The sequence below is a fragment of the Parus major genome, chromosome 2 (assembly GCF_001522545.3).
Source record: "Parus major isolate Abel chromosome 2, Parus_major1.1, whole genome shotgun sequence".
Lineage (NCBI taxonomy): Eukaryota > Metazoa > Chordata > Aves > Passeriformes > Paridae > Parus > Parus major.
Window position 1 is genome coordinate 31,006,957 of NC_031769.1, and position 27,804 is coordinate 31,034,760.

At 37.0% G+C, this 27,804-nt stretch overlaps 1 protein-coding gene across 1 annotated transcript in view; it reads left to right on the plus strand.

Moving 5' to 3' along the window:
- The window catches only part of DNAH11 (dynein axonemal heavy chain 11), a 76,339-nt gene extending 49,197 nt beyond the window's left edge, over window positions 1-27,142 (plus strand). The window contains 16 exon segments of the mRNA XM_033512550.1: window positions 11,011-11,065; window positions 11,067-11,174; window positions 12,896-12,900; window positions 13,903-14,140; window positions 15,499-15,611; window positions 22,696-22,780; window positions 22,782-22,896; window positions 24,212-24,372; window positions 24,926-24,996; window positions 24,998-25,061; window positions 25,685-25,691; window positions 25,694-25,801; window positions 25,804-25,853; window positions 26,296-26,365; window positions 26,368-26,414; window positions 26,966-27,142. Coding sequence (XP_033368441.1) covers window positions 11,011-11,065; window positions 11,067-11,174; window positions 12,896-12,900; window positions 13,903-14,140; window positions 15,499-15,611; window positions 22,696-22,780; window positions 22,782-22,896; window positions 24,212-24,372; window positions 24,926-24,996; window positions 24,998-25,061; window positions 25,685-25,691; window positions 25,694-25,801; window positions 25,804-25,853; window positions 26,296-26,365; window positions 26,368-26,414; window positions 26,966-27,142 — 1,474 coding nt within the window.
- Window positions 27,143-27,804: the final 662 nt, after the last annotated feature.

The window sequence follows — 27,804 nt, forward strand, 5'->3', positions numbered from 1 at the left end:
CATTATAACCCATAGACTAACAACAGAAATGGTGCTCGATAGAAGTAACTGACTGTGAGTTTTACAAGGAATATATGCCAAGTTTTTATACCTGTAATGACCTTCTGCAGTACAGCAATAACCTCCAGAAAGGGCTTTAGAAGCTCATGCTCGTTTGTGTTAACTTTTGTCAGTAAACATACAATAAAAACAGCATCAAATGTCCTCTGATTTTTTTGAAAGACCCACAAACACAGGTACACATGTGTGCACACATACACATACAAGAGGAAACTCTGGTTAGTCTTTTACTGATAAGTGTCTTGTGAGTTAATGATGTAATTGAAGACAGCACTTGTCATCAAGTACCTATTGAACTTCTGAGAGGGATTATTTGTTGTTTAAGTATGCATTTAATGGAGCAACTGCAGCACAAAGCACTCTTGATACAAAGATGTCTTATGGTATCTTGGGAGATGGTGAGTGGAAGGAATTTCTGCTGCAAGCTTATCAACCTTATTTAGCAAAGAAATCTTCAATTGCTTTGAAAATTATGACATTAATTAGGTTTAAAAGACTTTGACTTGGCTTAGGACTTTTTTGTTGGTAACATTTAGATCTGTAACCTCACAGTTTAAGATATCAAGGCTGAACAAATCTGTAATGTGGCATTTATTCTCACAGTTTTCTCTTGAATTAGCATTTTAAAGGAATGACAAACATCCACTTTTATGGAAAGTCTTGGAAGCCTGTAAGTTATGGTATTTTAGAACTTAATTCTTTATTTCAGGAATTTCCTGATTTTCTTCTTGCTATTTTAATATCCAATTTTTGTCTTGTTCTGAAGGACGTGCAGTTTTAATGGATAAACAAAGATAGCTTTTACCATCTCACTTTCTCTTCTGACCCCCCTGACCTCCACCCCAAAAATCCTGGCAGCTGCTACAGCAGGTATTTTTCTTCCATGTGTAACAGCCTTAGCCTTATGACCTTGGAGTTGCCATTTATATCAAAATCTGCCCTAATGAAGCTTGTATCTGCGCTAAAAGACATCTTTATGGAAGTATCATGGTTTTTTTTATTTCACACATCTCTACTGAGGTATGTCTATTAAGTACAAGCACTTTTGGACAAAAATAGCCTTTTAGTGTTGTTTTAGGAAGCTGGGGTTTTTGAGGTTTTTTTGGGATTTTTTTTTTATTTTTTCTTATTTTTAATATACAGCAGTCACCCCTGAAACTCATGGAATCTTTTATTGTTTTAATCTGCTCCTCTGAAAAAAGCACCAATACATCTCTCTTCCTTGCCTGACAGTATCTCAAATAACCTTTTCCTGGTTTAGGTGACCTTGCATTCAATCAGCCTCCAAATCCAAATCATCATTTTTTTTTACATTTATTTACTTCCCTTTTCCTCTCCTCATGCATTTTTTCTGAGGGTTGTTAGCAGCAGTCTTTCTCTCAGCTATGTTTATTTCCTAACAGGAGGAATTCTGCACTACAGGCAAAGTTGCAATTCCTTTGCATTTGTCTTTGCATTTGTTTCCTGTGTTAGGCCAAGACTTGTCATGCTGTCATTTACTATGCATGTTTTTACTAACCACTTTTTAACATCCATATTGCATATTCAGCCAGGATTCTCTTTACATGGTGGATCTCATTAAAACTATTATTTTTATAACTGATTCATACCCTAGCTGATCCACCTGATGAGCTGTTCTAAGGAACAGCAGCTTTAATTTTTAATTCTCTAGCAGGTATTACTCATAACAATAATAAGTTCCAGAGCTCATGGGGTTGTTGAATGGATAACTCTACAGTTGGTCAAATTCACTGTTGACAAATGCAAAATAATACATATTTGAACTTTCTATGAATACTTCTTGATTGCTCTTTGTTTATTAGTATCTTAGGGAAGAAAGACATTGGGGCTGATCATGAAGAATTCAAAGACAACTTTGAAGTCAGTCCTATATTGAGTTGAGAGTAGGAGTGGATTACCCCCAAAGATCCTTCTAAACTATACCATTTTATAATTCCAAAAGTAAGCAGAAATTTAGTTCATCCAGTAATATTTTACAAGATGAATTTCATCTGAAGAATAAAAAGAAAATACCTGTCTATGCAGTGTGTATACTATGTATGCTAAGATGTATTTGTAACATTTAAGTGAGTGTTAGTAAACTCCATCATATATCACTCAGGAAAATTTGGTTTGACTTGTTTCTTGTAACTGAGTTGTGACTTAGTCCACAAACTTGAAAATGCCAAGAAGGGATTCAATTTTGTTATATGAAAAACCTTTAAAAATTGTATACCCTTACATAATTCATGTCTTTATCTACCATTTCCTTACTGAGGATTGTTAGAAAAAATAAAATTAATCTTTCAGAAGAATGTACAGTCACTGTTTTTAGGTGCTCTACTATAGCCTCTGACCACTTCACTTCAAAAGCTTCAGTTACAGTGCAATCCTTTGCACAGACCAGTGAAAAATATTGTTCATTCTAATGTTTTGCAAATTCCAGATAGGAATAGGATTCTTATCTAATGTGTCATCCTTTTTCCATTTGTGAGGTGATTGAAGTCACTGAATTCCACAAACTGCTTATATATGCTATATCCAAACAGCTTCCATACACATGCAGTAACAATGATTTCTCTATCTATTGTACTCAAACCATATAATGTCTTGTTAATGGAGAGAAAATGTTAAAATGTTATTTAAAGAAAATATTTGAAAGTGATTGAAGTAACCTAGTCTTAATTACATGTCTAATTTTATCTAATAGCTGTATGGCTGACTGGAAATTATCAAAATGTCTATAAGTAGTGCATAAGACTCATGTAAGAGACATTGACAGCTTCCTCAGGACTGGAAACTAGAAGGAAAAAAATTAAAATAAATTGCAAGTTAGCAGGCACCAGAACTTCAAATCATCTATGAAGCTTAGAAGGAATTTTTTTCCAGAACTATGACAAGTTGTGAATGAGACACCCACTTTATAAAATGTTAATTCCAAAAGTTTTACCTACAGGAAGCTATATGGCTGAGAGATGCAGTTGCTCTGGTGGTTAGTGCCTGGTTTCCTACCTGTGAAATGTTAGAGGATGGTGAGAAGCTGAGTTCCTTAGAAAAGTTCAGTAGATGGAATGAAGTGTGCAGACTGGTGAGTACAGGATGCCTTCCTGTCTTTGCTCTCTGGGCTCATCCTTTTTGTCCACCTAAACATGTACAACATGGTCAACAGTGAATAAATTTCTCTGCAGATTTTCATCCCTGTTAAATGATCCTGAACTGCACTGTTGAATGTTACATTTAAAATCAGCTCAGCTTCCTCAGCTGGAAACTTGCATTAATCCATATGCTAAAGGATATAGTGTGCAACATGCTGCTCATGGGGATGACTGTCATGTACAGCAGTGCCATTAACCAAAATCAGCTGATGAAAAGGTGCAAATTCAGCATGAAACATTGACATTTCACTGTCATCCGTCTTTAGAGTTCGAATAAAATGCTGTAGACATATTCTGCAGTTTTCTTTGTCTTTTCTAGAGAGTTTTGCATCTAGCAAAGTTTCAGCAGTTGCATTTTTCTAACCATGGTACTTCTTGATCTGCTTGATTTAGTTCTTTATTCAGTATTTTATAATGTAGGCCTATGCAACCTGTTCCAACTGTTCCATGTCAGGCTTTTTAAAGGTAAGATCCACTGTGTAAGAAAGTCTGCGAAATTAATATAAAGGGAAGGCAAACTTGTGGTTTTTTTCTGGGAAAAGAAACACGGGCCATGCAGACACTTCTTAGCAACAGGTACTTAGATTTTACTTACCTTAGGGGCTGATAAGCCCGTGTAGCCCATCAGCCTGTAGAAAGCTCTTAGTGCTTATCTGAGCTGTGTGAGTAAGCAGCTCAGAGCTGTGTCCATAAAAACAACAATTCTTCTCATGATAAAAGAAGGTCATTCTCTATATATGGACATTTTTCTGTACCTGTCTCTCTGGGCTATCAGCTGACTGTATCCAGTCAGGATAGGGGATTGCTCCCTATTCTTCAGTTCATTTCTTGCCCTTTTCCCTCTCAGTCATTTATTTGCCTCTTTTCCATCTCCCTCTATCAATTTTCCAAAGAACAAACTTGGAGGCAGAGCATCAGATGCTAGTGATCTCTACTTCAGCATTCACAGGTATTCTGTGCTCCCTGACTCATAATTCAGCTTCTTTCTGTTGGCAAGGAGAGAGGGGGAAGGAGAGTTGTTCCATATTTTTCATATGGAAGGTTTTGTGGCCAGCAATTCTCAGCAATGATAATCAGTGCAGCTGTTAGTAATCAATAACACACCTTCAGTCGAGGCAGCACAGTTGGACTGACCTCCTTTCACTTTCCATGGGCTCCAGAGTACATCTTTAAATGAGAAATGATGAGGGTATAGACTGCCCCTGCAGTCCGCAGACAGCGCCAAGCGGGGCAGGAGTATTGATCTGCAGGAGGGTAGGGAGGCTCTGCAGGGTAAACTGGACAGGCTCTCTCCTCCCAAGCAACAAGGACAAGAGAAAATGGCCTCAGGTTGTGTCAGAAAATGATTAGATTGCATATTAGGAAAAATTTCTTCACCAAAAGGGTTGCCAGGTGGAGTCACCATCCCTGGAGGTATTTCAAAGATGTGGGGGTGTGGTATTTAGGGACATGGTTTAGTGGTGGGCTTGGTAGTGCTGGCTTAACAGTTGGACTCAATGATATTAAAGGTAATTGCTGACCAAAATTATTTTATGGTCTGTGGGCAGCGTTGTAATAAATATTGTTACAGTAATCTTTTTTGATGGTAAATACAATCAGGCTGGTACTAATAGAAATACAGGATGTAATTCAAACATTTTAAATGTTCTGAAGATGATTAAAAAACATTCTCTGGAGGATGATGGTTATGAATCCTTTCTTGTATGTTAAATTTTTAATATCCCATCGAGTCCAAATTTGCTATATAAATTGATTACAGTAAATTGAATGAAAAGGTAGTTAGGAAATATGTAAAAGCATTGCTTCTTCACAAGCAAAATTATTTTAGAAGTATTTTGAGTGGAAATAAATCAGATTTCCATCCTTCAGGAAGCTAGTTATCTGCTAAAAATATTTGTGAAAATTACCATTTTTACATCCGTATGTATTTCTCAATAAGTATTCCTATACTATGCAAGAAAAAAAAAAGAGAAGTTTAGTAGTGGTGAGGTTAAAAAGTTGGGGCAAACTGATCCTTTTTGCAGAAGTGATGCAATTTGTATTATTTATCATTATCAACAATCATTGTTATATGAGAGCACTTAAAAAATATACTCTGTGCCTGACAAGTGTTATACAAGGGCACAGTCCAGCAGGTTTGCTATGGAGAGTAATGGCTCTCTGCTGTGATTTGTGGAACAGAGTTTCCTGGCATCAGCTCCTTGAAAACAAGTGTATTTAAAATACATGGCTTATCCCATGGAATTTAGGGTGCTGGGGTATAAAATGCAATATGTAATTCTGCTGTTGCAAGGCTTTATTTATGTTGCATGCTATGAAAAGATGACAAAAGGGAATGGTGTGTTTTTGTAGTGACAACTTTCCTATTCAGAAGTCATAGGATAAGAACTGCTGTGATAAAGGAGACTATTATGTATCAAAAAAAGCAAATCCCACAGATACTGAGGCACTGCTTACTGTTTGTCTCACTCTCTCAACTTTACTGCCTGAGCCTTTGATGGATGAGTGTACTTGGGCTATAGTCAGTTCTATGTTATCATGCAGGCAAACTTGAGGTGTCTAGAAATCAGTCTCTCCCGAAAAAGGTCAGAGAACTGTTACTGTGTTTGTTCTTCTTATGCCTTGAATACTAGATTGGTGAAATTTTACTTATAGCCCATCTCTGTTAGATGTCCTTATTGAGTACTTATTGAGTATAAGCCCTCATTAGTCTCTCAATTTAAATTTCATCACCATAAGAGGTATACTGGCTGCCTCATTACCCCTGAAGAAATAAAATCAACCTTCTTTATCAATCTATAAGATGCATTTTCCCCCTTTGACAATAATTTTCTTATTTTAAATTTATAATAAATTTCCTGGTTGCACACCACCAATTCAAGCATCAAACCTGACAGAAGAGATCCAAATCTCTGATCCTGCAAGAAAATGGAAAAAAAACAGCTTTTGTAGAGGTATGCACAACTTGCTGCTGTTCTTTCATTAAACCCCACGTGGGAAAATTTTGCCCTCGAGTAGAAGTCACTTAGCTCTGTATGTTACTCTAGAGAAAGAAATTGGTTTGAGGCAACTTGTTTTGAGGCCAGCATGCAGTGTGAGACCCTGAAAGCAAAGCCAGGGATGTTGCTGCCTTCTGAGCAGAGTGCAGAGAAGTGTGGTTGAAGGTGCAGATCAGAATGCAGAAAATCTGCCCATGAGCAAATTACTGAGTGTTTTTGTGTCTCCAGGCTCTGCATATTTGCTCATATGCAAAATGAAAATAATAATTCTGTCTTGCATTTTTTTATTTAAATTCTTGTTTGTTAATGTACTTACAGTGTTCAAGGAGCTGCAGGATAAAACACAGAATTTAGCAAAACATTTCCTCTGAAGTTTTTGTCACTCAAAGTTAAAACTACTGCCTACAAGTATTGTCATTAAAATATATTATTTGATATAAAAATAATGATACTTTTAAAAAACAAACAAAACCCCCAAACAACAAATCTTAGCTATGCTATTTACCCATCTCTTTCCTGCATAAGCTCACATCTTCACTGGAGAAAGCAGTTGGAGAAACAGTCCTATGTCAAGATGATGTAAACAGAATAAACAAAATTACTGGGCTAGCCAACAGGTTGGCTAAGTGACCCAACTAAAAAGATTTTGCATGAATGTTCATCTTAGTCTGAGTTTTTTAATTGTTGAAATTTTTTTGTTGAACAGGAGGCTTGGCCTGAACACTTGAAGATTGTGTGGGGAAAATAGGTGGAGGGAGCAGAGGGGAAGATAAAGATGACAAAATGACAATTATTAGAAATCCTTCAATCTAAAAAACAAGACCCAACCTAACAACCCCAAACCACAAATAAACTCTCAATAAAATGGTGTGAAGTAAAACGTGCTGCACCACAATTGTATTTCCTAAAAATCAAGTATTGCTGAGAAACTGATATTGGCAAGATTGCTAGAGAGAAATCTCAATAACGAAGTCACCACATTTATACATAACTGTGAACACATTGTGACAGCCTGGGCAGCCTCTGGTTAATGAGCAGAAAGACTGAATAATTCTCTAGGTCAGGATGGAGCCGCCCTGCATCTGCCCTTGTTGCACTTTAGATTGCAAATAAGTGGAAGGCACCCGTCAGATATTTGCTATTTGCTTTTGGTTTTTTACAGAAACTAATAATTTTTAAATAAGAATGAAATGTATTTATGTTAAAATTATATATATTTCAGTGTGATTATTAGCTTTATTTGCAGACAAACATCATTAAAGCTACCGCATGCCTACTTAACAGAACCATTGGAGTCAGCCACAGCATTGCTGAGCAGCCTCTCCTAGGTCTTTACAGAAATTTTCTGTCTCAATTTATCATCTGGAATTTTAGCAGCTCCTTTTTTGACAAGTAAGTGTATATGACAGGAAATAGAAGGTACAAGGAATATTTACATTATGACATGAGCTCCCAAGGCAGTCTGAATAAATATTTTAAGTTGGATTTCTTAAAATCCCTGCGACCTTTCTGTCTAAGGTCAGAGTGTGGATACTTTTGTTTCTGCAAATATCTCAGCAGAGGCTAGCAATCAATATTAAATCACTTTGGAAAAAAATATCGTATGAGCATAAAACTAATTAAAAAACCCCAATGCAATTAAAACAGGATATATATATTTTTTATCTAATTCTGAAATTACTATGCTAGAAATGTAAAATATGTAAATAATCTTTCCTCTGATAGAAAAGCAGTGAAGTTGATGTTACTATCTGCATATGAAAACTTTTGTTTGCTCCAAGACACCTGAGATGGTCCCTACTAGCCTGGCCTTGCAGCCCTCCAAAGCTTTTGGAATCTCTATGCAAGTCAGTAGCCTTAGCCCATAGTTAGTCTCCAGCTCTTGAAGATTTACACATAATTACAGGAAGTTTATCTCCAAAATTTGAGGTTTTATTAGTGATCTTATTGTGTAAGTTAAGGGGGAAAATATTGGAAAGGATTAATTGAGAATGTCAAGTCTTTTCCTCTGAGAATAAATTCTTTTTGACTAGAACAGGAGACAGTTAACTTCTGAAAAGCATCAAGACTGATGATTTTGTCTATATAGCATTGACCTGGAAGCTCAGCCATTCAGACTAATAAATCAGGCAATTTATATTTAATCATTAACTAACTCCCGAGCTGAACAGCTGTTCAAAATTAGAAATGGGTCACCCCGGCCAGGATGACATTACAGGCAATCTATAATGCATTAGAATAAAATTATAGTGATTTTTAACTGTCTGGAAATTTATTACACTGCATGTTCCAACTCTTAAACCCTTGTTAGCCAATGTCACTAGTGATTTATGGTGCTTGGCTGGTATGGTAAAATTACTGAAGATTTAAATAGACAATCATTCTATGTTTAGCAAATCTTCAAATTTCAAAGCTATTTTGGAGAATGAGGTGGGTGCTCTTTATTGTTTATGACTTACCTGTCAGTGACAAGAAGAGAGAATGGATAAATCAAAAAGCCCTCTTGTAAATGAAAGGATTTATTGTCTTGTTGCCCTCAGTTAATGATTTAAAGAAAAATCCAATGACTTCTCTAGGCAAAAATGGATGTCTAAAATGCTTCAAAGCAAAACTGCTACATTGCAAACGTTGCTGTTAGAAATTTTAACAGCAATGATCCTTTACTTGTCAGTCTTTGAGCATATCTTATGGATGGAACTGGGGTTTAGGAGGCCCTCACACCCCAAATTCCTGTGTTTATACTGTGAAACATAGACATGCCAGCTCTTTTAAGCAGCATACTTTTATTAAAGATACTTCTACACTCTTAGTGGGTCTTCTATATTCCTCTTTCATAACAAAAGACTTTGAGTCTTCTGTTACCATTGAATTCAGTGTCTGTCATCCCAGGATTGAATGTTTACCTATTTCAGTAAGTAATTGTGATTTTTCTGGAAAATGTAAGTGGAAAATGCTTCATGAATATAAAATTAAAAAATTATTTTATTGCTTTGGTTTTTTACACATACAAAATTATTTTTTAAAGAGAGTCAGTTGTTATTTGAGATTGATTTTATAATCTGTACAGCTTTCAAAAATGACCACATTTAAAAGTTTTCTTTTAAGCTCTTAAGCAGATGGCACCAGAAAAAAACAAGCATTTAGTATCAAATTACATAGAGAATACTTTCCATTCAGAGATTTTCATTGATTTGGGTTACATCATGTAAAGGACTGGAAAAATATTATTTGCTTACTATCATTGCTCTGAAAAACAATTGTCTGTATGGCAGAGTATAAATGGCTGTCCTTATAAGTAATTCTGAGGTGTTTTCCTTCTCTCATCCTGGTCTTTTCTCTGCTTCACTCACTGGAGAATGATTTCCTGGGGTTTCCCTGATGCAAGCAAACAAACTATGAAACTATTTTATCTGCAGTATTTCAAACTGTACAAAGAGGAAAGGTTATGACACTTTATCCCTATCTTACATCTAGATTTATATCCATTTGAAGATGACTCTAACAAGTGATCAGTTTTCACCTTCCTCTCTGTGCCAAAGTTATTTGAGCATGCATTTATGCATACGTTCATTCCTTTACTAGGAATTGTACACACAGAACAATCAAAGCATAATGTGCCAAAACTGCTAGTTTGGGGTTTATGCCATGTCACAAATCATGACTGAAAAGAGAGGATCCATATCTTAAGTGTTCATTATCTTTAAAGAAGATGCTTTCATTTTCTGAAATGTTTTAGTAGCCAGCTTAAATTTCAGCTAGATGGTGTGCTGTCCTTAACACATAACTGGAATAAAATAACAGCTTTCCAAATATCTGCTTGCAATAAATCATCAAGATCTGAGGCCACTCCTGACTATTCATTCTAAATATCCCAGGTTAAAAATGAGCTCTGCAAAAGAACAAGGGAAACCAGGACTCTCTGTAGGAAAAAAAACAAAAAACAAAAAAAATTCATAAAGTTGTTCTAGAGTTAAACTTTGACAGAATAATTGCAGCTGGAGGGAACCTTCTGAGATGTTCTAGTCCATCCTCATTGATCAAACAGGATTGGTTAGACCAGGTTGTCCAGGACCATGGATATTCCACAACCTCTCTGGGCAGCCTGTATGTTTGGCCACCCTCACTTTTTCTCCTGTCAAAATTCTAAATCATTGCAGCCTTAGCTGAGTAAGATGTCTGTAAGCTAGTAGGTAAAAGAAGAAGGACAAATAAGAGCAAAAAACCTTGCAGGTCTTCACAGAATTTTGGGTTTGAAAGGACCCTAAAGAACCATCTAAGTTCTAAACCCCCTGCCACTGGCAGGGATACCAACTCTGCTGCCTTTCTCCTCCCCTTGGAAAAAAGTGTGAAAAAAAAAGTAGAGGTGACATCTTTATTGAGGTTGAAACAGCTTCTTCTTCTTCTTTTTTTGTCTTCTAATATTCTTGTTTCCTTAGCTTTTCTGAATGTTGCTGGAAATGCTTGCACTGGCAGTAGGACACCAGATGCTGCCAATATTGAAGTGTGTCCACCATGCTGTATCTGATCTAGACAAAAGCACCAATTACTGAAAAAATCAGTAGACAGAACATTTGACAAAGAGTTCTATCCTGTTGTTTACAGCTTCAAAGGTTTCAAGTCACCGCCAGAAATTCTGGATTGTTTCCAGCCTTTGCAGTCTTTGGAAGTGTATCTCTTGTGGATGGAGTTCTTCTCCTGTTGTACTTTTGTGTGCTTCTGGTTAATAACACAGAGATTAAACATTCTGTCACTTCCATGGTGCTCAGGAGATAACATTTTCTAATTTTGCTTTGCAGTCCAAAAACCTGTTGGAGACAGTCCATTGAAAACCTCAAAGCACAGAAGAAAACTTTTATGTGGTAACATCTTATTGACAGCAGCATTTGTGTCTTGCTTTGGATCCTTCATAAAACAATATCACCAGGAGGCAAAGGGACATTTCTGGATTCCTCCTCTAAAGGTACAAAAAGGTAAAATCTGAAATACAGATGTGTATATACAAATGTAACTCACTGAAGTTATTTGTTCTGCAGGCTATGTATACACATGCACTTACATATATATATATATATATATATATATACACACACAGTGTGTGTGCACACAGGCATGCTTTCCTCAGATTACAGGTATCTTTTGAGGGAAATGAAGAAGAGAGAGGTTCTCTGGCAGAAGAATATCCCTTCCCTTTCCAATTCTCAATGCCAAAGCCTGTTCTTTGTGACACCTTTGTAACAGCAAGTGCTCTGAAAATATAGAGCTGTACAGAGACCTATTCTGCTTATCTTGTCAGCTCCAGGAAAAGCATGTAGTTATGATCATCCCCATTTTTCTGCACATAGAAGAAATCATGATAGTACTCACTAAATGCATAGAAGTTCCAATCCTTGCAGCTGTCTCTGCAAAACTTTCTCTCTCCTTACTTTTGAAGCTTTGGACCAGTCTTTTCTTCCTTAGTGCAAATGCTCCTACTTGTTTCCTATTTCTTATGTGTATTATATAATTATTAATGTCATTTATTCTCAGAAATATGTGAAATGGGCAGCACTTACCTCATTTTCAATCATAGATCTATGACACAGCAGATGAGCTGGGTTATGAGGACCCTCTGGAAATACAGTTAAATCCAAATCTGAGTTTCCAAGGTCAGCACTCAGAACAGTGGGGACATCTCTTTATAGACATTTGCTTTGTGCTAGAGTTTGACAGTCACTAATTTGTCTAGAGCTTTGCTTTACCTGGAACCTCTCCTGTCCTTTTCCACCAAAAACCTGCTTGCAGATCAAAATCCTTTCTCAGAAACTTCCTTCTACCTTGCAGCCTAGGTAGAAAAAATTGCCTCATATATTTTCAATAGTAGGACTGGAAATAAATGTCATTCTTAACTCATTAAAGACTCTTCTGAACTGGATTGAACATTTTTATGAATAAAAATAAACCATACTGTGATGTTTTACTTTATAAGATGCTTTCACTGCAGTGAGACAAAATACCTCATTTCAGTTTTGATTGTTTTCTTGCAAGTGAGGAAGAGTGGAAAATAAGAGACAAATACACTTGAAAAGTTATGTAAAATAGGTGTTTATTAATAGTCCTCTATAGAAGGAACAGCAAGTAGTTCTATGTAATTAAATATCAGCTTTGTGCAGATACAGTGACAATAGACACACCTATATACTCAGATATTTTTCTGGCATTGTGTGAAAATTAATATTAGGAATCCTGATAATACCCCAGTGGTATTGTTTTTCACAAGGAAGTATTTCAGCTCATGGAAATTATTGTATTGGTTGTCTTACAGTCCAGAGATAAACCAAATTATGTTTTCAGTCGTTTGATATATTTAGATGAATGTGTTACACATGGGAGATAGATAAGTTGCTCACTTGCAGAGGGGAGTGTATGCCTGCTGGGACCCTTGTGCTTGCATTTTCAGAGCATTCATCAAAAGTTAGGTTTATTTTGGGCTCAGAGATTAGAACCAAGAGTTAGGCAATTTAAGGTGGTAAGTGCTCTGTAATACCATGGTAACTGCGCCACAGAGGCTGCACTAGGGGCATGGTGCCCTTCTTATTATTAACAATTTTGCAAATTTGGCTCAAATATATGTAATGCTTTTCATTATAAACAACTGTCAGGTATACATGGGGGTTGGTTCTTGGTTTCAGTGCACACTGTTAGAAGAAGTGTCAGTCTAAAAGCCAGCAATGAGGACTAGACATGTCCAGGGAGAAGGAAAATTTTGATGGAAGAGTTTTTGAGATATTTCTGAATGGGGGACAAGACAATTCAGGCTTAATACTGATGATGCAGTGCTGTCCTTTATTTAAGGCTTTTGAATTCAATCCAAAAATCACTAATAAGGAAGCCTGGAATAACACCATGAAGGAACTGGTGGGGGTTTGCCCTTTGCTACAGTAAGGAAAAAAATTAATTCCAGGCATCTGGTATAGCTCTACTATTATGCTTCCACCAGCCCCTCTTGTTTGTTCCAAACAACCTATTTATTCACTCTCTCTTATTCTGTTGTGCTGCATTAGGCATTTCTCCCCCCCACCCTTACCTGTTTGGTGAGCACTGATTTCAGACATTCCTCTCCATCTCCTTTCCTGTGAGGGGCTGGCATCCAGCAAGTGTGGCTGTGAGCTGGCTGCTCTGACAGCCCCCCTTGCTGAAGGGACACTCACAGCACAGCTTGGCTGCAGCTGCTGCCCCACGGGGAGCCCCACGCCTGCCTCTGCCCCCAGAGATGGCCCCATTCCCTGGCTTTTGAGGGTGGCTGAGCTGTACTAATAAGATGCCATGGGAATCCTGCTTTCATAATTTTTTCTTGTGGATAAATACTGATTTATGTTCCAGAAATAGGTGCTCAAGAGCATACATAAGCATTGAATTTGCAATATCAGACTACACTGAGATGTATAATATATGATGCATTTTTAACTTTATTGAACTATAAATATTTTTATGAAGTAAATGTCTTAAGAGAAAACACTTTTTAAAAATCTGTTATAAATATGATAAACTGCTTCTCGTCACTTTCTTTTCATCTGAAACTCCACAGGGATCCTCCTTACTTTTCTGCCTTACTTTAATTTATATCCCCCCAGTTATCCTGTGCATTGCACTGAGTCATGTGGTGCCTCTTGGTAATGTTGCTGGCTGATTATATTGCGCTGTGATTCTAGGGCTCCTTTTCCTGTGGCGGAGGGCCTGGACCCAATTGCCACGTTGACAGATGATGCTCGGGCTGTGGCGTGGAGTAACGAGGGTGATAGGCTGTCAGCAGAAAATGCCACTATTCTAACAAACTGTGAGTGCTGACCTCTGATGATAGATCCCCAGCAACAGGGAATTAAATGGATAAAGAATAAATATGGAGCTGACCTTAAAGTCGTATGTCTAGGACAGAAAGGATTTGTGCTCGCTGAAGAACTGGCTTTCGCGTTTACTGCCTTCAAGCTCCCCTAAGTTTCCTAAGGGCTTTTTTGTTGAAATGCACTTACTTAAAGAATTGAAATATTACCACAGTTCTGCTCATTTATCCATAGCATTATTTCCCTTTAAAATGGTTCTTGAAAAGACACCCTTCTTACTTTGTTTTCAAGTGATGAGGAGGAAATGGAGGTTGAGGTGCACTTCTTGTGAGGGTCAGATCACTTTTTCATCAGGTAAGGTGCAAAGTCCTAAACTCTACAGTTTAGTCAGCAGAACACAGCATTGTGCACCTCACATACATGTGCAGCATTCAAGGCAAAGCCAATATTGGGTCATTTCCTGGTAAACAACCATGTTTTTAATTCTTACTCTTATAACTGAATTATAGCCGATAGCACTAGCATGTAACTGATCTCTTCACTTATTTTCTTATTTTTGCTTAGATTTAGGGAGATAATTCTCCATTTCAAAGGGCTTTCAGAGTTTTTTTATTAAATTCCAGATAGAACACACAACTACACAAAAGAGTAAATGATCACAGTAATGCCTGATTTTTAAAATAGGTCTTAATTATCTAGCCTGTCTGCTCATTTGAATCAGCTCTTTTCCCTCACCTGTCCTGGTCTGCTTTTCATTCTTTTTCCAACCCTCACAAATAATCATGATTTTCCATTCACACTCAGTAGTACCCTGCTCTGTGAAGCTATATTGCCTGATTACTTACTTACCTTTCCATTATTATCTACTCCATTTACCATGCCCCTTGAAACAGAATTCTCCCAAGTAATTCAGATCCTAAGTGTTTATAATTTAAATGAGGAAATAACAAAAGCTGTAACGCAAGAATAGACAGATAGATACAGATAAAGATTAGATATAGATTAGATATAGATATTGATTGTATATATATAGATAGGTATAGATATAGATACAAATGATATATATAGGTATAGATAGATAAAGATATAGATATATAGATGAAGATATAGATATAGATGATATAAGTATATGCTCCCCCAACATTTCTATGTCAATTCTAATGTCCACAATGTGGGGCTGTACCCTCAGATTTGCTTATAAGAAAAGCCCCAGCAATATATATATACTTTTTTTTTTTTTTTTTTATATGATCACTAGCAAGAGCATAGGTAGAAAGATGTTAAACTCAAAACTGTCAAACTCTTAAACACTGGGCAATTCTTTGTGAGCAGTTCTCCATGGTTTAACCATGTGCTTTTAGAAAAGCTTTGTTGTTTATAGTATATAAAGGAAATCTTTCTATAACCAGCATTTATCTAATATTGGGGCGGGGGGGAATTTTATTTTTCAGGTAAAGTTTTCTGAAGACCATTGAAAGAGCTTTAGCTTTTGATGAGACTGTATTAATTGAAAACATGTGTGACTTTATTGATCCCATACTTGATCATCTGCTTGGAAGACATGCAGTTAAAAAGGGAAGGTGAGTATGCTTGAGTAATCAGAATTTTTCCATGACAACTGGATCTATATTGCTTTGATCGCTACATTTTACTTAGTGCTTCAACTCCTCATGTAACAAATGATTTCTTTTTAAAATGCAATGGCTAAAATCTAGAGATGAGTGGATTTTAAAATGTTAGTATCTGTATCATATTAGATAGCAAAATAATGTTCTCAGCTTCCAAATTGGACTCAAAATACTATATTGCTCGAGTGGAATTCTTTACTTTTTTACTTCAAAGGAAGGAGTAAAACAAGGAGCTGCATATATTATAATTCAGCTCAAAAGAAAGGAAAGTATTTCCTTTCCATGCTAGGCACTGATAGCAAGGGGGAAGGCATTGGAAATTACAAGCTAGATTTGGATTTAACAATAAAGGGTTTTCCAGCTGCAATATCAGCTTAAGAAAACCATGCCTTCACTATGTTTTTTTTGGTCACCTCTTAAATAATCAAGCAGCTTAAAAAGGAAAAAAAAAACCAAAAAAAAAACTCCAAACAAACAAAAACCCTGGAGAGTAAGACAAACGATGAAAAACTGATATGGCTGGACACAAGGCAGAAATAAGTTAGCCAGAGATGGGGACTACTTACTGCTATACTGCTTACATTGATTTTGCTGCCAACTTCCCTTGCACCAAACCAGTCCAGCTGATCCTGGTTAGGAATTCATGGAGGCAGATGTCATGGAGGTGTTAATGCCCACTCAGTTTTCCCCTAAACCTGGTCTGCTAGAACCAAAACTCATTTTTCACGTGAGTGCTCTGAATACTCGAATTTGGGGTCCATTCTGGGCTCTCCCTCCCAAGGGAAGGGCTGCAGCTCCACCCTGGAGCTCTGCACCATTCCTCTAGGAGACTCAAACTGGTGACACAAGGCTGACCTAATGAGTTTCCTCTGTTCTGACACAGCAGTGGCAGGAATGGTAGATGGTACAAGGGAAGGTAACCTTATGTTCTGACCTTTTTGGAGTGATGTCTGTGAATCTCATCTTTGATTCCCATGCCCTCTTTCTCCTCTATATTTTTAAAAATTATCAAACTTTAAAAAGACTATTAAAAATGTTTCTTAAGATCTTGTTTAGATACTTTTTAGATACACATTTTCAGGATAATAATGGGGAAAAATAAAGAAGTTTGTACTTGGTGCAAGAGACTTTCAGTCTGTAATGTATCCCATAACTTTTCACAAAAAACTTTGGATGAAATTGTTGAGTCCTCAATGCAGATGTCAGCTTAAAGAATAATGCTGATTTGTGCTTGCTCAAGAGTAAACTTATTAAGCCTCATTAAATATTTCATCTGATGAACTGAAATGCCATGTCAGTTTGTTTCTGCTCAAATGTAAATTTATTTTTAAGTCTGAATGTGTTCCTCCCTCCTATTCTTGTTTTCAAGCAACACTTCAACAAGCTAGATATTTCATGTTGGAGAATATGATGTTTAGATACCAGACATACTCCTGGGGCATTTCTGGATGGATCTCAAATGTTAGTCAAAGAGTGGTTAAAGTGCCTGCACAGTTTCACATTTTAGAAAGTGAAAATATGAAACAAATTATAAATAAAAAAGATATCATTTTAGACAGGATACCAAATATTTTTTTTCCCTCCTTCCCTCCCTGTATTTCAGGCATTGTTGCCTGCTCAGTAAATCTAAGCAGTGAAAACCAGCTCAAATCTCCTTGTACACATGAAGCTCCTGGAAGATGCACTCTTGCCCTGTGCTGTGAGACCTTGAAATGATCCCACTTTGTTGCATTTTTCTATAGCTGCATTTGAAGTACTTCATAGTGAGAGCATACAGCTTGCTTTTCAGAATCCAGAGTGAAGAAACTTTGCTGAAAACTAGTATTATACTGCTCTAAAAGAGAGATCAGAATTTTCACAAGATAACAGACTTTTAAGGAATGGGAGGATGTGAAGGGATATGAAACAACAGAAATAAGTTGAATTTTAAAGGACAAGGGTCACAGCAATATAGCTTTGAATTTATTTAGCAAAGGCTTCCACATAGAACAATGAAGCTGTGTATGTGGACACAAAAGCAAATATATGAAGCTATTCAAAAATAGGCTCTTCTGCCCAATATTTTAGGCAGCATTACTTGAAGTGGCATTCTGTGCCTGACTGAAGGTGCACATGTCACCTTTGAGGGGCACATGTGTGTCTGTGTGTAGAATTACATACATATATATATATATATATAAATACACTAAAATATAAATATATGCACCACTATATATATACCCACACAATATATACCCCATTTATTACCAAATAAGCAGAGTTTGCTTCATTCTTGATTAATTTCTGTTATTTTTTTTTTTTATTTTAGTAGTTCTGTTGGGTACTTTGAATGTTTTTTCCTAATAAAGAAAGACTAGAAAGACTGTTTGTGATAGATATGGTGCAGTCCAGCAGTTGAAGTTCATTAATAATTGGAATGTTGCAGAGTATGAAGTAATGAATACTAATTACTCCTTTCATGTCTGACAGCACCCCATGGACCAATACATCAGCCCAGACTTTAATTTGGTTCTAGTAATGGTTTCATCAATAGTACATTAATTCTGTGTTTGAAAAGATGTACAGTTGAACCTGACCCACACAGTAGATACCACTGTCATAAAATGGCCACATACTGACAACAACTGGATAATTACAAATAATTAAATCCACTGAGCTTCAGACAATCCTAATTTTAAGTAAAATATATCATATCAATCGACAGAAAGCATAGCAAGGGAGATTTATCAGCTTGTACTCTTTCCAAAGCAAATTTACTAGCCTGTGTATTAGAGAACTTGCTGATCTGTGAACCACTTCATAAAAGTACCTCTCCCCTTCCTTCTTTGCAAGGTGGCTCTTATGTTGCACTCCTGGATATTCTGCAATACCAGCTCTTGGTATTGCTTCTGAATGAAGCCTGCAAAAGAAATTCTCAGCCTTAGAGAACTTCAAATGAATAAATTAATATTCTCCTCAAAACCAGGTCACAATAGGGTGAACTAAAGGTACTTTGTATCTCTGAAAAACAGACTTCATGCTGAAGTGCTTTAGTATATATTTAGAAGCCTAACAAATTTTGGGTGTTCAAATTTGGATACATTTTTATTTTTTAATTTTGGAATGGCAAAACTCCTCAGTTTTTTCTAACACACTTTAGACTACGGCCTTATGTTCAAAATTGCTTTAAAATGCTAAGATTTTTTGTTAAAATATTTCAAGATATTTGCTTTGAGAAGGAGGAGAAAAGGAAAAAATATAAAATAATTTTAAGAAAATATCGGTTGTAGTACATACTTTTCTGTAAGCATGGAATCCACAAGAGAAAAAGTAAGCAAAATTTGGGTGCAACATATTAGCACTGTGTGTAAAAATTATCCACGATGCAAATACTTGGATTTTTTTTTTTGAGCAGACAAACCAAGACACAAAAGTAAACAGATTCCAACTCTTCATGGTGCTGGGTTTTGGTCTTCACCTGCTATAAGAGAAACTGTGCTATTGAATAGATTTGATATGGATGGCCCTTAATATTTTAATTTTTACATGTGTGTGTCCTATCCTGTTTCCCCAGCACCTCTCTTTTGGAAATCACTGGCTATGAGCATTAACTATAACAGATCAATGTTATTTTGGGTCATAGGAGAGAGGGCAGAGGAATAAATTGATTGTTCATAAGGCTCTTATTTGCATTTGCACGAGCTGTTACCCTTGCTGAACTCCTTTGCACAGTCACAAAGAGGCAGTCATGTCTCTTCAGCTGCAAGATTAGGTTATTAAGAGATTTTTTAAGATGTCTTGAAATTTGATTTATGTGCAAATGTAGTTTGTATGAACAAGTTTCCATTCTTATGAGGCATGACTATTATTCATGAAACAGCAAGAAAATTCACTCAGTTTCTCCACAGGGAGAAGCTTTCCTTGCCTTGAACGTCTCGTCAGCTGTGCAGCTTCAAGGCAGTGCTTTTCCCACTGAACTAGTTTGACCAACTTGCACAGTTTGCCTACTGAGATTGCCTAGTAACAGCTCCATTCTGTGCTTGTTTTCACCTGATTTATTCAACTTCATGCTCTACATTACTTGTTGGGGTTTGCAAGTCGGTTCCAGAAGCTTTTAATTTTAAGCAGCAGGAGCTGAATGAAAGCTCCTCTGGAAAATGTGTTTATCCCTCTTTCTTCCCACTGAAAAATATTGTTTCCCTTTACTTTCCTGTCCAAAAATTTATCGCATATTTCATTCTTGCTGAGCTGATCCAAAACATCTCGCTACAGGAAGCTATCCTACCATTCTACCATTTAGAGTTATGGTGTGTTTTGGAGAACATCTGCCCTGAAAGTTAGGCTTTAATTTTGCGTTGCATGAAAGTGTCTGATAAGGAAAGACGTCATGTAAACTCTCAAGTCATTGCATTATATGAAGTCATGTTCCTATACTCGAAATTCATGAGTTCCTGCCTTTGAAAGTCCTAGGCATTGTTACCTTAGGCAGAACATGCACAAGGGAATAGCAGGTCTTTGTGTCAATCAATCAAGTCTGACAGATCAGAAAAGATGTTACACACATCCTGGTCTTCTCATAGCTGAGTGCTCATGTTACCTCCTAGAATTTATTTGGTTTTATATTTGCTTTGGCTAAAAATCATTTACACTCAAGGCATATACAGATTTTTAAAAATTTTTTTAAATCCTTTTTGAATCCCTTAATCTACTTTATTTCAAAATCTATGATAATTTCAACAGGAAAAAAAAACAAACCTAAACTAGTGGGGAACAATCTCTTTTTAATTTACTTTGTTCTTAAATACCAGGGAGCTGGGACTCACATAAAGATGCTATGTCTGTTCCTGGGTAGAGTGGTTCCATCCATTCTGCCTGCCTCAGCTGAGGGAATAGGACATTATGAAGAAAATATTGGCAAAAGTAGAACTTGTCTTTAGAAATTTCTTTGGTGACTGTTTTTTGATATTCATTCTGTCATGGACTTCCATTATTCATGCCTATTTTGCTGGATTTCTTCACAATCCAGAGCTAACCTCTAAACAGATATATTTTACTGAAAAAAATTAAGTCATCCTGCTGGGTTCTCCACCTCTCTGTTTATCGTTGTTGCTTATACTCTTGAACCGTGCGAGAGCAATAACAGAACATTCCTTTTTCCCAAATCTGTAATTAACAGAAAACCTACAACAGCTGCAGTAATAAAACCCACTAAGTCATTATGTAGGTTTTGCCTTTCATAGGTGATAATCACAGAAATTGGTTATTTATTGCTTCTGTGAATTGAGAACTCCTAAAGGAAATACTTTAATCCAGAGCTCTAAAACTTGTTATATTGCCTCATAGATGGTCTGAATCATAGTGTGGCTCCCTTAGCAAAGGTTTTTCTTCAGACAAAGCAAACTGAAGAACTTGTCTTTTGTCAGATCTTTGTTTCATCTGAGTGTGTGTGTCTTGAAAGCAAAGCAAGATTGCTTTCTCCATGTCAAACTCTACAGTTTTGTTCCCTCCAGCTGTAACCAGTTTTGAAGGCTGTGGAGAGACCATGTTGCAGAACTGGACAGTGAATTCATGTCCATCTGAGAGAGGCTGGATAATCTGAAGAATAATCTGAAGCAATTATACAAGCATAAACCTGGAAAACCCATCTCCATTAGTTTGCAAGACAGTATTATACAAAATACATGTCTGATGCTGACTTTTGTAGAGCTATGGGTTTCCCAGTGCTAGACATAGTAGGTTTCCTTAAAGAATTTGCTTGAAGTATGTCATAAGCAGCTCTCATTTCTTCCTTCTCCCTGGTGAAATGCAGAAGGGTCTCAGCACACCATTTTGTTTGGGCTGTGTCTTATAGCTAAGGGCGTGTCAGAAGTAGGAAAGGATCTTAAGAGAGGAAACCTATGTTCTGGCAATGCTCTTTGATAGCCTAGAAAGAAAGCAATGTTAAAATTCCTACAGAAAGTACTGGTTTTATTCATGTTCTGATGTGACTTTCATAAATTGAATTTTAAGTGTTTCATATCTATGTTAATGCAATCACTTTGAAAATTGAGTTAAAAACTGTCAATTTGAATTTTATAAAAGAGTTTGTGTTCCATGTTACAACTGCCCTATTTGCCCTTTTTTATTACTAATATTCAAATCTCTTTTCTTGCCAGAGAACATTCAAAATCATTGCTGTACAGAAAATACTGGTTTTGTTCTCATGTGTGGCAAGTGAATCCTGGAAATTGACAGACTGTTCACTGGGCAAGTCAATGACAAAATTTGTGTCTCTGGGTCACATCAGACCAGACACATGGCACACACTGTAATCTACAAGTAACCTTTCAATTTTTTCTGGTGCTATGCCACAGCAGTAGGAAGGTGAACTTCATGTTGCCACACTGCTGGGCTCCAAAATGGTAAATCAGCAGTAGCAGAGTGGCTGTAAGTGATGGGCTTCACCCCTCACTGAAGATAAGGATCAGGAAATGACAGTTCTTCAGTAAGGGATTTCAGTAAATAAAAGGTGGACTTAGGATAACTAATTCTTTCATCCAGCAAATAATTAATTTGGAACAAAAAAATTAGTAAATTACCTTTAAAAAATCATTATTTTTGTTGTTTCAGTTGCCAGCCAATCCCTGTCCTCTAGTCTATCCATTTGTTATAAATACATGTCCATGCTTAGTTTCTTAGGATACATATTTAAGGAAATGATAGTAAAAACAAACAACTATCTCATTGGAATTTGTTTGAAAACTTTCCTAAGTTTCCTTTAAGTAATGATGATAGACATTTATCCCTAAGCCACGCTTTTCAGTTCAGCAGTGAATAATCTCCCTGTGTCTGCTGTATATGCAAATGAAACTGCAACAATTAATAAACACTCTGTATTCTTCATATACTTTTGTGTGTTCAATCATTTTGTTTCTTAAGTTGTAGGCACCTAAAGTTTGGCTTGTATGCATTTGCTATGCTGCTAAGATCATACAGTACCCATGGTCTGCAATCTGAGATACCTATGAGGTTTTAATTTAGTGAGAACCCCATTCTTGTGCATTTTATTCTTTCCCAGATGTACCACGAGTGACGACAAAAAATTTGAATTCAACAAGAACTTTCATCTCATCCTTCACACTAATCTGGCTAACCCTCACTTGCAAGCCAGAACTGCCTGTTCAGACCACCTTCATTAATTTCACTGTCACCAGGGACAGGATGGAAGACCAGCTGTTGCCTGAGGTTATTAATGCTGAAAGGCAAGACTCACAGAAAACATAAGGTAAGGACTATACTTTGATTTGGCTGTTGCTTGCTCTGAATCTGCCTATGTGAATCCACTGTACTGTAATTGTTAGTAGCCCATATTAGAAAGATTTTCAGAGTCTGGAAAGTGTATCAAGCTCTTTTTCTGATTTGTTAAAAATCTGTGCTCTCAAAGGGCTTCTCGTGACCTAAAGCTCTGCTAAAAATTAGATTTATTGTGATATTATTCCCACACTTCTTTCTACTGCTTGGTTTCCTCTGTGCATTGCATTTAATTTACAGTGCAGGATTAAAGCCCTCTGCAGTGCTTTGTGCTTCAGCCAATAAGTGTAAATAAAATTCCATGCCAGTCTGTACAAGGATATAACTGCACTGTTAGGAGCTAGGACATTTGGCTAATAAATCACAATTTATTTTTGTAAGGATGCAGTTCTGTGGCTGCTGCAGTCATAACAATATATAGAATGAGGAGAAATGCTTTTATATGTGGTTATAGGAAGGACTTTGGGTAGACTGTAATCTGTGAGATAAAATATGAAGAGAAAACACCTAGGGCTGTGAAATGAATAACAAGAATACCTTGTGTTTCTCTAGTGTGTCTTTTCAGTTATCTCATATAATTAACTAACTTCATCTGCAAAGGTTTGCTCCACCTGCTTGAGTTACTCCTGCTTCATGCAAGGGCAAACTGGGTGAGGGAGTTTAATTATCCCTTGAAGAGCGAAAGCCATATACATGGGAATGAGATCTGAAAACAGCTGTCCATTTACCTCTGCATCTGCACACTGTTCCAGCTGGGACTGCATGCTTACAAGGCCTGTATCACCCAGGGTTTTGGTGTGAGTCAGAGGCTGACTTGAGAGCTCCCCACAAGACCAGTCAAGCTCTTGCACTGTCAGAAGGTCAGTCCAGCAGAGCAAACTATGACAATGCTTTCCCACTCCATTTGCTGCCAAAGTGAGGTTCTTCAGCCTTGTGCTATCCTCTGGTTTTCTCAGCTGCCACATAGATTACCACTTGCCATCCCTGGCAAGATCACAGTCCTTTTGTGTAGTCTCAGGAGGAAGGACACTAGAAGAGCGATAAAGTTCTAGTCCATGATGACCCAAACCTTTTCACTTTGGATGTCCAACACCTTAGATCTAGTATACAGTGACAGAAATTAAATCAAATCAACTGAGGTAATTAAACAGAAAATATATCTTACAAATGCTATAAAACTTATTTCTTGCTGTGGTTGTTTAAACAGAGTGTTTTTGTTTAAAACATTTAAAACATTTAAATTTAAACATTTGTTTAAAACATTTAAAATCTCTGCTGGTCAGTCCTCAGCAAGAAGCAGAACAGTTTCACCACTGAGCTCAGGCAGCTGGAGGATGGCAGGCTGCTCAGCCTGTCAGCTGCCCAGGGCAGTCTCCTAGACGACAGTGAACTTGTAAAGAAAAGCAAATCAGCAAAGTCAACTGCAGCAAAAATACAACACAAGGCAGTAACAATTGAACTGTTTCCAACAACTTAAAGTCACCTGTAAAATGTCTATTCTAATTATTCTATTATTATTATTATTATTATTATTTTAAGAGTAACATTTCTATGAGCTAGAACAGAAATAGTCAAATTGCTGTCTTTCCAGAAAAGGCTGTCCTCTCCATATTCACATTTTCATGTCTATAATAATGTAGTTGTCACATGTTTGATTTTTTATTTTTTTAGGTGCTTGAATTAGTACTCATAAAATTAATGAATACCAACATGGTATTTGAACAAAGGTATTATTTGATTATATTATTATTATACTTATTATATGATTGCCATGTTTTCACAGGTAAACAGGCATATTTCTGCAGAGGACAGTTATTCCCTAATGTTTATCTAAGATAAGAAGCTTACTTACTTTAAATATTTTCTACTGTCTGAAATAATATCAGTTTTCAAGGGTATATCCATATTTTTTTTTCTGTATGGATAGGAATATTTGGTAAGTGTGCAGGATAATCACAGCATATTAAAAAATAGACAGGACAACTGTCATCACTGAGGTAGCTGAAGCCAAAGAAAATGAAGGTCAGGGTAACACGACAAGAGAGCATTAGAGACTGACAGCCAGAAGAGCTCCTTTACCCTGGGAGTATCAGCCTGGGCAGTGTCAACCCCATCCACCAGTTTTCACTGAAGGTGAAAACATCTCTTGCTGACTTTTCCTCCAAGTGCAGGAAACAGAATTCAGCCTCCAGCAGTGATGCCTGATCCATTAGTTGTTCCTTGTAGCAGATGTTTACACTGGCAGGGCTGCGTGTGTGAGGAAGGAGAGCACGATGTGATCTCCTGCTGGTCTGGAACACGGTACATCCCCACGCCTCTCTTTGTTGGCTGCCTCCACTCTGACAGCGCTTTCTGACTGGGCTTGAAAAAGTTTACCTTCCTTCTGCTAAGCCATCCCACAGGGCCAGGAAGGAAGAGTTTGGAGGAATTCTGTATAAACAATTCCCCGTTGTAAATCTACCGAGTTATCTAATGCTGTGAGTAAGGGAGATCACCCACTGCAAAATTACCAGCTTGCTCGAGTGAGAGAGTCTCCATGCTGAGTTAAATAAGGAAGCAGAAGAGTATTGCTGTTTGCAGCCCTCAACCCTGGTTTGCTGAAAGTTTCCTCTAAAAGCCTCTTTTCAGCCTCTTGCATTTTACACTGATTAGGCCAGCTCTTTATAGGAGCCTACAGCATGAAACCAATTATTTTATGAGTAGTAAAGCAAAAAAAGCAAATGCAAATACATAAAAATGATTGTACTGACTTTCAGGCCTTCAATTTGTCTTCCACAAAGCAATTAAACAGGTTGCAAAATCAGGGGATATTCTAAGTTTTATCTCTAGCCTGAAAGAAGCTGTCACATATTCAACCTATCTTTTCACAAGCCAAAGATTTTTGAAAATTATAAGCTCATTTTCTTGGTCCAAATGGCTTTTCAGGTGAGGAAAAATTTTCATATTTGTTATGATGACATTTACTGGATTTCTTGTTTCTTCTCTGGAAGGTGATGCCTGTGCCCAAATCCTGTGGTTGTGCAGTTTCTCACACAGGGTGACTGCTGCTTCATTATCAATAATAATTGCAGAAATTCCAGAGATGCTATCATGTAATTATTTTCATTTAAAATACTACAATGGCTTCATGAAGCTAGGTTCAGGATAAACAGCATGACTTAGCTGCTTGCACTTGGATAATTAGTGTTGAAATTGATCTTGTATATAAGTAAGGAGTAAATAGTACATATCCAAATTCAGGCTGTTCCTTTCCTTTTAATTTTAGTGACTGTGTACCCTGGAAAAAGTCAGGACTCAGGTGTCATGGGAGGCAGAGGTATCTCTGAAGCAAGTCTGTTGACCTTTTTCAATTTTGTGTGCTGTCAAGGTTCTTCTAAGCAGTAAAGAGATAGAACTCCTTGAACTGGATTTCCTTTTTCAGTTCAGAGTTGAACATGAAAGAGTCCAGTTGACTTTTTAACTACTCAGCCATGGAGTATCATTAGAGTAGTTTGGGAAAACAGCTTTTCAGTTCTAAATCTTTTCTTGCCATTATTTCCAGACACAATCCCTCAACTAGACGATTTCCCATAAAGTCATACATTCTGCCATGGTTATTTTAATAAAACTAGTGATGTTTTCAAAGTGGAGTTTTCTTCACTATTTGAGTGCCTTTTTCCTTAGATATAAAGTGCTGACTGTATCTTGTGAAGAAGTTCTGTTTTACCATAAGTTGTCCACTCCCCTAAGAACAGAATTTCTTACTCCATGCCACCCCTTAGTGCAGTAAATGTCCCATACAGGGTTTCCAGTTTGTCATATCTAGATGTTTAACAGTGAACAGACAATGGCAATACCAACCAAAGTAACTCCTTATCAATAATACAATTTTTATGTGTGTGTGCTTGTCTGTATAGATATATAATGTAGTATTTTAATGCACGTCCTGAGTGCCTTGGTTGCACTAGGGGTTTTTTACACACCCCAAAAATTATCAGTGTCATCCTGTTTCAGTCATCTTGCAAAGGGAACAACATCTGTATTTGGCATGCTTCCAGGCTATGGCAGTGATGGATGTGTTCAGAGGGATAGATAAAGATATTTGAAAATCCACCAAGAAATGGAAGAGTTGGGCAGACTCAAAACATCCAGAAAAGGAGAAACTCCCCTGGGAGTAGACAAAAAAAAAACCCTCTTTTCTTAAACTAATAATACTGTCCATCAGGACAGAATGAGGAAGGAAATCTGAGGGTTCATTTTTCATGGCAAGTGTGTGTGAGGGTGATGCCTTGCATGTCTCTGACAAATTCAGATCTTAAGAAGCAAGCAAACTTCTAGAACTGGGTGTTCACCAGAATTTGAGATCAATTACTGTGGTCCTTCACAGCCTCTTTTCCTGGTGAAAAGTTTATGAAGAGGTAGTGTGGTAAGACATGAGTCACAGCCTATTTGGAGAGCTGTGCTTGTGATTTCTTTTAGATTGAATATAGGTACCTGAGGAAAATAGTCATTGGCAAATAGGCATACAGTAAGCTATTCTGTTAATAAAACTGTATTTTTCAGTGTTAGTAGTTATTATGGTTTTAGATTCTGTGTGTATTCAGTTGTGAACACTGACACAGTTGTTTTCCAGTTTTACTGTTTTTGTCTTTGGATGGCTTTAGAGACCTGTTCTTCACACCCCACCAGTTTTATTCATTTTTACATGATTTCTGAAAATGCAAGCTTGGTTCTTGGGTATTTCTTTTGCCCAAGTGCCCCAGCTTTGTGTGACAACATTGCCTGCATGTAATGAGGTCCTTTGCATGCAGAAGTTGCTGTTTTCTGTATGTGACCACTATCCTGCAGGGAAATGGGAACAATCATCTTCTCTCTTGCTTCCCCACCTGCTTCCCTT